Source organism: Podarcis bocagei (assembly GCF_964188305.1).
Source record: "Podarcis bocagei genome assembly, chromosome: 6".
Classification (NCBI taxonomy): Eukaryota; Metazoa; Chordata; class Lepidosauria; order Squamata; family Lacertidae; genus Podarcis; species Podarcis bocagei.
This window is the reverse complement of record NC_138130.1, coordinates 84,717,731-84,730,391: the sequence shown is the minus strand read 5'-3', so window position 1 is coordinate 84,730,391 and position 12,661 is coordinate 84,717,731. Positions and strand designations below refer to the sequence as shown.

General features: G+C 40.7%; 2 protein-coding genes across 6 annotated transcripts in view; one reads left to right on the top strand and one right to left on the bottom strand.

The window, feature by feature from the left end:
* The window catches only part of PSPC1 (paraspeckle component 1), a 58,100-nt gene that overhangs the window by 621 nt on the left and 44,818 nt on the right, over window positions 1-12,661 (bottom strand). Inside the window, exons 7-9 of one of the 2 annotated variants that reach the window (XR_014009508.1) lie at window positions 6,803-6,913; window positions 2,626-2,724; window positions 1,811-1,921 (exon numbers count right to left, since the gene is read on the bottom strand). The gene's annotated coding sequence lies outside the window, so the exon portion shown is untranslated. The remainder of the gene's footprint in view (window positions 1-1,810; window positions 1,922-2,625; window positions 2,725-6,802; window positions 6,914-12,661) is intronic. The other variant, XR_014009507.1, reaches the window with a different exon arrangement.
* MPHOSPH8 (M-phase phosphoprotein 8) overlaps window positions 1-12,661 on the top strand; it is a gene marked incomplete at its 3' end in the record, with an annotated part of 59,314 nt that overhangs the window by 23,483 nt on the left and 23,170 nt on the right. Inside the window, exons 15-16 of one of the 4 annotated variants that reach the window (XR_014009505.1) lie at window positions 2,026-2,262; window positions 2,298-2,596. The exons of 1 other annotated variant lie outside the window; for it this stretch is intronic. Coding sequence is in view for 1 of the 3 variants with exons in the window: in XM_081199341.1 (XP_081055467.1) it covers window positions 2,026-2,148 (123 nt within the window). Of the gene's footprint in view, window positions 1-2,025; window positions 2,272-2,297; window positions 2,597-12,661 lie in introns of those variants that run through there. 2 more of the 4 variants (XR_014009506.1, XM_081199341.1) reach the window with 2 other exon arrangements.

Sequence of the window (12,661 nt, the reverse complement as noted above, 5' to 3'; positions counted from 1 at the left end):
CCCGCAATGCTGGAATCTCAGCTAAAGCATCCATAACAGATGGCCATCCAAACTCTGTTTAAAAACCTCCAAGGAAGGAGAGTCCACAACCTCCCCAAGTAGTCCACAAGACGATAGAACAATAAAATCAAGATAAAAATTACAACTCTATTTTAAAACAGTGGTTCCCAATTGGTGGTCTGCAGCCTCCCCCCGGATCTGTGGCACCATTCACATAACAAAAAACTACCAGAGGTATCAAAATTTTCAAAAGTAGGGGGTCCATGGCTTTAAAAAACGGAGTCTACAGTACTTAGCTAATTGTGAACCACTGCTTTAAAACACAAGATTTAAAATACAAAACAGATTTTAAACACTACACACCATGTATTTGTTCATAACTCAAGTGGAAACATAATGCGGCTGCCAGACTGGTGACTGGGAGCGGCTGCCAGGACCACATAAGTCCTAAGAGACCTACATTGGCTCCCAGGATTTCTGAGAACAATTCAAAGTGTTGGTGCTGACCTTTAAAGACCTAAACAGCCCTATAAACCTGAAGGAGCATTTCCTCCATCGTCCAGCCCAGACATTGAGATCCAGATCAGGAGGCCTTCTGGCGGTTCCCTCACTGAGAGAAGGGATGCTACAGAGGACCTTCTTGGCAGTGGTGCCCACCCAAGGGAATGCCCTCCCATCAGATGTTAAACAGATAAACATCTACAAAACTTTCTGAAGGCAGTCCTGTAATGGGATGTTTTTAATGTTTGATATTTTCTGTGCTTTTATTATGTTGGAAACCACTCAGAATGCATTATTATTATTATTTATAGCTTTCATTTTAAATCTGTTAACAGTTGTCAGGGGTTCAGGAACAGAGGCGAGGGCAAGGGAGGAAACAGAGAGCGAGGGGGAGGAGTCCGAAGAAAAGATGAGTGACGACGACGACCCGAGATCTCCGAGTCTGTCCAGTGAATCAGAAGATTCACAGAAAGGAGCGCCAGTGGCCAGAGCAAGGGGGGAGCTTAGGGGGACACCCCAGGAAGAAGGGTCCAGAGAGGGTTCAGAGGGCAGCAGTTGGAAATCGGGGCCAGCATCACCAACAGAGCGCAGTGGGGAGGAAAGGCGCCAGGTATCGAGCTCTGGCAGCTCGCAGCAGGGGGGAGGGCACGAGTCAGGAGTGGCCACACCTCCATCGGAGAGCGAAGAAACGGTCAAGCGGAAAGTGGAAGGTTGGGCGCGCGCGCCAAGTTCAAATGCACAGGAAGGCGGCGCAGTAAGCAGCCCGGAAAGGGAGCCAGGTCCTAAAGCCCGACGCAAGGAGACAGGAGGGTCCGGGGGGGTCAGCGTCAGAAGAGTCCAGGAAGGAAGAGACCACGGGGGGGGCAGAGGGACCCAGAGAAGAATGGTCAGGCGGAAAAGGTGGAGTAAGGCTAGGGTATTAAGTTGGTGTACAAGGGGCGGAGACTCAGATGGAGCTTCGCCGGTCTAGCTTATAAGACGTAGAGTTGCACGCAGCAGCTTGGAAATGGAAACTGTAACTCAATAAAGACTTTTATAAAGTGAACGCTGGCTAGCGTGATCCTCTGTGAGCTAGGATCTGGGAGCAGCTCTGACAACAGTCTTACAATTTTTTCATCACATAGCACTCATGCTTGCACTATTAAGTCATGAGTTACATGGAATCCACACAGCACTTGTTATTCTATAAAGAAGAGCAGGTTCTATATCACAAGCACCCATTGACTGTCCAAGCACATCACAAAGAATACCCACACTCTAAATTTAAATGTCATTCTTGTTTTATCTCTGGCAGCTTTAAGCTACTTACCCTCCTCAAATAACTCCTTCTTTTGTATTCTCAACTACCTCTGGTACAGTAGTTGATTGCTTGCATCTCCACATAGTATAACTGTCCCAAAATATACCTTGCGTCCATTCACTAGGAAACAAGAAAAACACAAATCAATAGCACTTCTTCATACTGATTGGAATACAGAGCCTAGAAACAGTGGGTTGACTTCAATTGTGGTTTTTCCTTTGCAGCAACCACAAGAGTCTAGATATAGAATTTTGGTTGTGTTCCATTATTCCATTCTGCTATGGATCAGCCTTTGGGAAGGAAAATTACAGGCAAAACAACAAAACTGGGTACCCCAATTTGTATAAGCAGAATTGCTTTCTGTTCTAACTAAGGAAAACCACTGGATACAACCCAGAACTGCAAATTACATGACAGCAGATCTGTTTTACATATGATAAACTCACGGTAATAAACTTGAAGTTTGCCAATCTAATATTAATGCTAAAGCATAAAGGGAGAGCAAATAGCAGCATCAAGAACATTCATGTTTCTTCAAGCAGTCATGCCATCATCCCCTGAAAGAAGTCATAGAACACCCAAAGTTCATAGGTCCATATTGAGATCAATGTGCATCTGCCCCTCTCAGTTTCTACAGGCCCACAGCTCATCACAGCATAATCTACCGATCAGAGATCAAAAACAAAGATATCTTCAGACATGTGTCTTGAGAACCCTTTGAAATTTTCCTCTCCCCTTCTTTACAAAAATGTAAAACAATCAGAAATAAGTCATCATGAATCTGGAAACCCAAAGAAGACTGGGGAATGGTGGAAGAAAGATACCTGAAACTGAAGAAAGGATTCAACTTCCTCTGCTATATTCCTTGGACAAAGCACTCATGAAGTACATCTTCAACTGCACTTCAGCATCATAACCATTTCCTAGAAGAAAAACAATTAAAGCTTATTAAATGATCATCTACTCTTAATTTGGCATGTCAGAGTGTTTCCCTGCATCAGGGACATTCATCAAAAGGGACAGTTCACATGGTGCTACACGGTACCCCATTTAATAAAGATGATGCGATGAGACCTCCCTCCTTTAGTTATATCAATGCATCAGATTGGAGTCCCGTTTTATATCTACATTTGTTCCACTAAGGTTGCTCAGGAACTTAGCACATGCTATAGGGGGTATAGGTAATTCTTCACTCCCTCCCAGCCAGAGAGGGCAATGAGAGGCAGAGAAATGTCCTCTACAGTTTTCAGAACATCCTTCCATGACAGTTTATCAGGCTAATGCACCCCTAGTAACTAGGGCTTTCCTTCCGCAAGCGGCTGGCAATGCTCTTCTCTCTAGAAACACATATGAAAAGACTGATGTGCCTCACATTTCCTGCTGAAGAACATTCAACAATGGGTGTGACTTTGTAAAGACAAGTAGTAAGGCAAAAATATTAATGTTTCTGGGAATGTGGTGGCCGCAAAGGGCATAGCTAAAGCCAATTCATAACCATCCATTATTTTAACTAAATATGCTCAAATGGAAGAAGCCAAACAATTTCATCCATTGCAGAATCCACTAATTTAGTTAACTGATCCTCTACTTCTGGTCTATGTCTGCAGAAGGCCAATCCGTGTTGGAAATGGAAGGTGAAATCTAAAAGGTCAGGGTAGTGACAGAAGGTTCAGATCCTGAATAGGGTTTCAGGCACCAGGAGGTGGGACACTGCCCATAACCAGGGTCTAGCAGAGCAGAATGAGATGCAGCGTGCAAATTTAAACACATTTCTATGTGTACTTAAACATATATAAGGCCATCGAATCCAGTTTTGCAAAACACAGATAACATTTTGCGGTGGTCTTTTTAAGTAGCCAAGTACACCCAGCCCCAGATCAAAGAGCACATTTCTTTCATCGTGTCTCCAAGGTGATATTTCTACAATCAACACTTCTTCATTTACTCAGCTACATATCATGAAATGTGGTGGTGTCATATCCAGAAAGCTATAAAGTCTAACTGTTGAGAAAGTGCTTTCTCATTTCAGTTTCTCAGAATGGCGTTAGACTTTGGTCAAATATTGTCAAATAACAATCACACATGTTAAGTATTAATTTTAGAGATTATACATACACCTATTTTCAAAAAAATAAATCTGAATTATTATAATATTTAACAACATTATTTAAGAATTCTTACAAATGTGGTCATTTCACTGGACAGGTCTACTCTGGCTTTTATCCTGGGAACACTAGTGTCAGCCCATAATCACAAGATTTTAAAAAAAACCAATTCAAAACAAAGTGAACTAAGAGCAGAACACAAGCCAGTTTTTAAACTGTTGTGGAAAGTAGAAAACATGTCAATGCTTTACTCAGTATCACTTTCAGTTGGCTCTGTACCTCCATCAGCGTCAAAGTCCCAAGCAGCAATGGTAAGCACCCCCAATGCCTGTCACTACTAATCAATGGCAGCATAATAAAAGAAAAGCTTCCACCTAAATAGCATTCTTGACTCCATGTAACATTTGACAATATTTGATCAAATAGGCAGCCAACTGGCAGGGCTTGACTAGTCAAACGGACCAACACGCCAACCCTGACCACACACTTCCTGACCACATTAACAGGCTTCCAAACACCAGTTAATCCAGGGTTTCAATCTTGTATTCCAAAGCATTGCAGCTTAGCCAAATACACCCAGACAGCCTAGCAAAAGGACAAATTATCCTTCTTGATCTGGTGCTGCGAAAAACTCCAGCACCAAGAGTATTGCGCAGCTTATTTTTCAGTGTGTTTGTGGCATGGAGGAGGGTATCGGACCTCCCAACAGCTATCACAAGCGTAAACTCGGAAAAAGCCTTTTGACTGACCTTACCTCTCTGGCACCTGCATAATGCTCTTCAGGTGACTTGGAGCTTTTAGGCACATGCAAGCTGAAAGTAAAGGAAGGTGCAAGTTTCTACCCCACTTGCAGAAGTCCTGGAAGTGCTTCAGTTGCATATAGGATTGTGACTCCTGACATTTAGGGTAAGCAGCTGCCCAGTGCAGAATTCTGTACTTTGACTTGCTGGCAACAGATACCTATGCATTCTTCCCTTACTAAACTTCAAAAGGAGATTTTACAATCAACAGGCTTTCTCCATCTTGTAATCAGAACATTTCCCATCTTTTCAAACATCTGAGATGATCTAAACTTTTTTTTGGCTCGCAATTTTACTGTTTACAGCCTTTAATCTGCAGCAGTTGTACCTAAGTCCTTGCCAGCCATTATGGAGTAGCCTTATTTCTCAACTCTTGGATAAGATGCTTGTCTTACTGAAATCTAAGTGATATTTGGCTGTTCATATTGGTGCCATGATGCTACATTCTTGACACATTTGTAATTTGGGGAAAAGTAAAAAGTAAAAGTAAAAAATTGCAATGTTTCATACTAGTGTTTGTTTGTTTTTCTTACAATATTTGGAACTTAACATTAAAAAAATTATCACTGCCTACCATGATCTCTGGTGCAGAGCAAGAGGCTAGAGCAAGCCCCTGTACACATCTTGCATCAGTCACAAATTCACTGAAGGTACCACCTAGCTGTGAGTCCTCCAAGACCCAGTTTCTGCTGGCTGGCACATTTCCACTTGACTTGAGATGGCAGGGTCCTGACTGACTCCAACCCAAAGACTGCTCCTGCTGCTCCATGTGCACTAAGACAATCAGGGTGAGGTCTAGTTTAGGAGGTTGTTGCTGAGGGGAACAGTTTGTCTCATATTTACAATGCTAAATCCTATCTTAACTTATTAATGGATTGTTTACCGTATTTTTCTGTGTATAAGATGCCCCCTTTTTGGGGGGACTCAAATTTAACAAAATTTGCACTATGCACTCTCCATGTATAAGACGACCCCCACTTTTTAAAATAATTTTTAAAGGAAAAAACCTAGTCTTACACACGGAAAAGTACAGTATATTTGAGACGTTTTGATTAGCCTATTAACTTTATAGAACCACAGATTTCCACAGGTGGCAGGGACCTCAGGGGTCATCTATTCCAACCCTCTGCAATGCAGGAATCTCAACTAAAGAATCTATGATTCTGCTTAAAAACCTCCAAGGAAGGACAATCTACAACCTCCTGGGGAAGTCCATTTCCACTGTCAAACAGACCTTACTGTTAGAAAGTACTGTTGGAATCTCTTCTCTTAACTTGGAACTCATTGGTTCAGGTCCTACCGTCCAATGCAGGAGAAAACAAGCTTGTTCCATTCTCCATGTGACCTTTAGATATTTAAAATCATAGAATTGCAGAGTTGGAAAGGACCATATGAGAGCTTATCCAACCACCTGCAGTGCAGGAATCTTTTGCCCAATGTGGGGCTCAAACCCATGACCCCAACTGAGCCAATTTGAAGGTGGCTATTGAATCTCTTCTCCTCTTTTCCAGGCTAAACACACCCAACTCCCTCAACTGTTCCTCATAAAACTTAAGTTTCCAGACCCTTGGATCATCTTGGTTGCCCTCCTCTGCACACGTTCCAGCTTGTCAATATCCTCCTTTGTATGGTTATTTAAATTTTGTTATGTTCTTTAATCTCATTATCGCAAGATGTAATTTTTAGATATATACATTGTTTGATCTTTTGAGCCACTAGAAGAATGTTTTGCTCCCGATCGCAGAAGTAAAAGCATCATAAATGATGGCAAGTATATTGGGTTGCCTTACACCAGATAATCCTCTTAAAACCTCAACAGCCCATCTGCAATATGTGGATAATACTGACCGAACAAGGTTTTGATAAAATTGAAACTTTAGAAGTGTTGCGAACTCAGTACTGCTCAGTAATGTGGATCAGTATAATTTCCCCAATCAGAACTAAATTGTCATGTTCACTTTATCCCCCAAAAGTTTGGCAAGATGTTTATTCCTTCCTTAGGTATAGCAATGATGCTGAAATCAAGATCGACTCCTGGAATTGAAGCTTTTCAATATCAACTTACATTCACTTTATCAATCCATTAAAATGATTACCTTTTATGTGCAGTATTTCAAGCAACTTTGTAGCCCCATTATGTCCTTTCCAATCCGTATTTCTCAAGTTTATTTAGGAAGATGTCATGTGTGAGTAAGTCAAAAGTTTTGCTGAAAGAGAGATATATAGTCTGTTGACGGTATTCCCTTTTAAACTAAACCAGGGTTGCTGCTTTTAATCAAGAATGGGAATTGGATAGGTAAAAGCATTGCTGCTTCTCATTTTTTTCAACTCCCCTCAACCCCAATCCTAATACCTACTTCAATTTTACAACTGGGTAATAGTTTTAAAATGAATGCTTGAACTAAAATCCAAAAGAGGTATAACTCACATTCCAGTCACATTTTTATAACACCCACTGAAGAGTCTTAGCTAGCTGTTTAGCTTTGTATGTATAATGAATGGTGCAGAATATAGTTTGCTTGATCTCAACTCAGAAAACTAAAACTAGAAGTACACCATCCCATCCACCACTTTCCCGCTGGTATTTTCGCCATTGATCATATATATGTAGGAACAGAGCAGCCTGCACAATAAGCAAGCATTTGCTCTGAATAGTGAGCAAGGCACAATGGCCTGCCCTTGCGGACAGGTCATCTCACTTTGGATATGGGGAATGATAATGAGCAACAGGGAGATAGGTTGTCCCCAGATAGAATGAAAAATCGTGCTGAAGTAAGCCTACCACACATTAAATGCACAACAATGTGAGACAGCCTTTGCAAATTGCCAAAAATCTGAGAAATTTTAATCCTATTTTTCATTACATTTGGTGTTGTTTTATTCTTTGAAAGCCACCTATTGCTGAAAGGTGGCCTAAATCTCTTTCAAAAAACTAAGTTACCCCAAACACGCAATGCCAGTTTTAAGGGATGCACTATCAGACAACCTTTTCTGTGCAATTGGCTTCATTATGCAATATCTTCCCTACCAACCTGCCAGTTCTTTGCCCGCTCCCCACCCAAAGGCACTTAGTAATTGCATGGAAATGTATCAATTGTTTTGTTACACATATCTGCCCCAGTGTGAATTGTGCTCCATGCAATTACAGAATACACACTGCATCGCTAAGCCAGAACAGATTGCAGAAGTACGTTGATCAGGAGTTTCCAACTTTGGGAGGGCTTGAGGGCTCATTTGAAAACTAGAGGAAATTGTCATGGGCACCATACACAGCAAAACCTTACACACTGGTTACAATGGAGCGCTTCTTTCAAACCAGAGGGGAGGGAGAGTAAAGCACCTTGTAGGCACCAAGGCAGGCCAGGGGGTGGGGAGGGATGTGTGCTTGTGGGTTCAGTATTGGCAACCACTGGCATTTATAGCCCCTCCTAAAATGACAAGTAGTGAGAATATAAATTTCTGTGTTAAAGGTATATTATACTTATAGTGTCTGTGGACACCATGGTGCCCTTAGGAACTGTGTCCCCACCATTTTAAAAAATAAATAAAGTTTTGATTAGGTTGGGTGTAGCCTGTTTTTTCCAGGGGATGTTGCCTGCTTTTTCAGGTGTGTAGGTGGTTTGCTTTGTTTCAGGTTGTGCTTTGAGCATCACCAGTTTGTCTTATGTGAAAAGGGTATCACATGCTACCTACCATCTGTTTCTTATGCCTGCTGGCCCAAAAAACTCGAGGAAGCTCTCATTTTTAAACACAATATTGGTATATTTTTGATCTTCTAAACATTCTATCTCCGTTGTTCTTTAAAAGGTTTTCTGAAACAAATTTTGAATGCTTCGGTACTCAGTAAAAAGCTAACTAAGTTACAATTCTGATTTGTCCAGTGTGTCAATATGTTTGATATACCATCAAGGAAGGGAAGGTTTAAGCCTCTATCTTTCTGGTCATTTCTGCCAGCCTCACAGTCTGAACTTTCAGTATGAATGTATATTCATATACTTATCAACAGATTACCTTCTAAGACATTTAAGAAGTTAAAATCCAAGCCTCTTGTGATTTACATATTTAATGCTTTGGACTTAGCTATGTCCTAATACAACAAAATCCTCAATTTTTAGGCTGTAATCCCCCTTCTACTGTCTATTTTCCCTAATAAATTACAGCGAGACAGAAGTATACACGGACGTGGTGATACACCAGACTTTAAAAGAGGAGTTTCTTTATGGAAAGCTCTTTCAGTATCAGGCCCCTATCTTTAATTCACAAGATTTCAGTGAAAAAAGTCACTCTACCTTCAATACTATATATAAAAAGGGTTTCTTGATTTTCATATTTTCTCTCATCCCTCATTTTAGTTTCAGTACTATTAACATTTTAGAAAAAAATGACTCCTTTATATTTGTCTCAAAATACTCAATTAAATGTTTTTAATTTCAGAACCCACCCACTTCGATATTATAAAAATTGCAAAAAAATTACCTAACACAATAGTTGATCAGAAAAGGACGTTCCACTGCTGTGGACTCAATGGCCAGGAGTAGGAATTGCTTTGCAATCAGAGCATGTCCACTATCGTCCACAGAGAAATGGGGGGAAATCCACTTCTGAGAAGAAATGTACGTCGCCTGTCTTAGTTATTTTTTTGGGGGGGACACACATAAGTAAAAACAAACAAACCAAGATAAAAGTTATCCTAGATGTGCATCCGCGGACTGTACACTGGTTTAACCTGACAAACAGTAACAGATAACAGCATTCACTGTAGGTGTGTAGGTAAAACCACATACTTTTTCAAATTTACCTCATGGGTAACCGCCACCACAAGTGACAGAGAGAGCAACAGTGTCAGGCATTTATTTCTCCTTGACTGTGCTGATGCATTGTTTGTCAGCCCAGAAATTTCTACACACACACAGACACACCCCTCAGTAAATGGGAAGGGCCCACATGTGTATATACAAAAGAGTACACTAGACTGGTACTATTTCATTCTTTTAGACTTCCTGTGGGTTACAGCTGACAGGAAGGCTGACCATCACCGAAGCATACAGAACTGTCTTCCATTTTGAATAGTTATCCTTCAGGATCAAATTCTACATACAGTGGTACCTCGGGTTACATACGCTTCAGGTTACATACGCTTCAGGTTACAGACTCCGCTGACCCAGTAATAATGCTTCAGGTTAAGAACTTTGCTTCAGGATGAGAACAGAACTTGTGCTCCAGCGGCACGGCGGCAGCAGGAGGCCCCATTAGCTAAAGTGGTGCTTCAGGTTAAGAACGGACCTCCGGAACGAATTAAGTACTTAACCCGAGGTACCACTGTACATGGCGAATGTACATGAACAAGACAGGCAATTTCAGCAAACGTCTTCAGGGATCTGAAGGATAACGAAACATGGTTCATTCTGAGTATTTAAAATATTGCCATTTTAAAAAAATTAAAAATGGCCAAGGCAGCAACAGACACAAAGCAAAAAATTAAACATTATGGGAAAACCGACTCATAAACTGACTTCTTAGAACCCAAGGATGACTCTGCTAGATCAGACCAAAGGCTCATCTAGTCCAGTATCCTGTATCACACAGAGCTGCCAAAAAGATGTCCATGTGCCCATAAGCGCAACACCAGTGTCTTCCTCAACCATATGTAGCAACCAACTGAGTTTGGGTGGACAGAGACACTGGTGCTAATATGTTCAATTACATGTAATCTGAAAGACACGTTACCCCATTTTGTGTTGGCTGGACGTTAGCAGTTCTGTGCTTGCAGAATACGTTATTCTTTGTGGATTTAGTTACTGTTGGGCCAAATAAGGCAATGTGAATGCAATACAATGTGCCTTTTTAAAATAAATTTTCATTATTGATGTTTGGATTTTCTGAAGTTTTGTCTGAATAATATTTTTTTTAAGTCCCATGTAAAGCCTTAGGTGTTAGGGGCAAAAACACAAAATATTTTAACCCATTGGCCTTCAACTGGTGCATTGCAGCCACTACAGGCTTGCAGCTTAATAAAAGGTGGGCTTTAATACCAACATGACTGCCATATTCAATATTCAAATTCATGTTTGGGTTAAGAGTGGATCCCAGGTCCGAAAAGGCTGAAGATTAACATTTTAAATAAACATATAAATCAAGGGTGGGAGGGAATGCTGTCTTTCCAAACAGTAGTATAATGGATCTTCCATCTTCTTTGAGCTGGGTTTAGCTGAGCGATTTAGCAGGAAGCAGCACAATGAGTCCTGACAGTGCAACAGGAACCGTGTGCAGGGGGAGGTCAGGGGAGATTGTTTCCTCAGACAATCTGAAATGCTGCAAGAACAGTTCAAGGAGTACGACTTTGAATTCCACCCTGCATCTGTCACAAGTCCAATTTCCCAAAACTGAGTAAAATTTAAAGCAATACTTTACCAAGCAATTTTGCTAAAAAAATACTTGTGAACTCAAAAGCAGAGGTCTAAATTAAATCCAATTCAGCATCTGAAATGGACAGCAAACACACTGGCAAAAATGAAAGTACCTGACCATAGCAACTAAGGTATTCACTTGTAGTCTTTCTTTTTTCTTTTTACTTGCAACCATTAGGAAAAAACCATGGGGTATTCTTTAAGGACTAATTACAAGTATGCTGGAGCTGAGGGAAATATACCTGAAGGTCCAAGAGACTTTTGGGTTGGATCCACAAATTGCCTTGCATGAGACAGTTCACACCCACCCCCCAAATCACTTCTACAATTTCTCAACTCAAGCCCCTCAGAGCCCATTTCCCACAATTCTACCCTTCAAAAGCAGCTTTTCAAAGGAGATGCAGTGGACTTTCGTTGCAGAAGTGAACTTTTGCTTGCACTTCTCTGGTTTCAACTCTGTAGATTTAGTTGATAAACTGGAAGAACAAAGCACTGCTTGTTGCATATGTCATTTTCATATCTACTACATGAGCAAGCAAAGTTTCTATGTTCATATGATGTGTCTTTTTGGTTTTAATCTTCTATAAGGTCCCAATAAACATGACACAAACTTTTGTGAAAGTTTAGGAATCATCAAGAGTAATCAGCATATTTGTGTTGCAAAATTCTCAAGTCTGTTTGGATTCTTCTGAATAATAGTACAGAAAATGTTACATTCCTATGAAACAATTAATTTGGAAAATCAAGTTAACAAAAAATCATAATTCTGACAAATGATCATAATATAATAGACGGAGTAGGGATTCCCATATAGTATCTGCATTTTGTAAATATTTTTTTAAAGTGGGTGGTTTGGGGGCATGAAATCACCCTTTCAACACACAAATTTCCTACAAATTAATAGATTTATTCTTTGACCCATTCTTTGATAATCCTAAAAGTACAGAGATATGAGGAAGCTATGAAGAAGGCAACCCACTCTTTGAGGGAGAATATCCATACTCCCCTAATAACATTCACCCCAATTCAGATGCAAATAAATCTAGTTAAGAGGATTGTTAGAAAGTTATGAACAGAAGTGTCTGTTCTGGTTTTTTCAAAAGCACACAGCAGAATCCTAAATATTTGATTGGCTTGGTATATTTTCCCCTGAACAAAGAGCTGTGTAGGGGGAGGCCTCTGCCACCTAGTGGCTGAGGACAGAAAATACACCAGTAGGTACTCTTTTGTTTCCAGCAACTCCATTCAGAATCTCTCCGGCTTAGCGCCTTTTTCCATTTCTCCTGTGAGTGCCCTCTTCCATTCTTTTCTGTTTTCCAAGTGTATTTAACTACATTGACTTGATAGCTCAGAGGTTGCATTTCTCCTGCTTATGAGACTGTTATTTTTGTACTTATCCTGTTCTCTGGGATTTGTTGTTACTTAGGTTTTTGTCTAAGCTTGTGTTTCCTGCATGCACCATGTTATGTTACGCCGTTTGACACTGGCCAGTTTGTTTGCTTATTCTCTGAGGAAGCAGTCGGCTTGATTGCCCCCTTTCCGTTATGT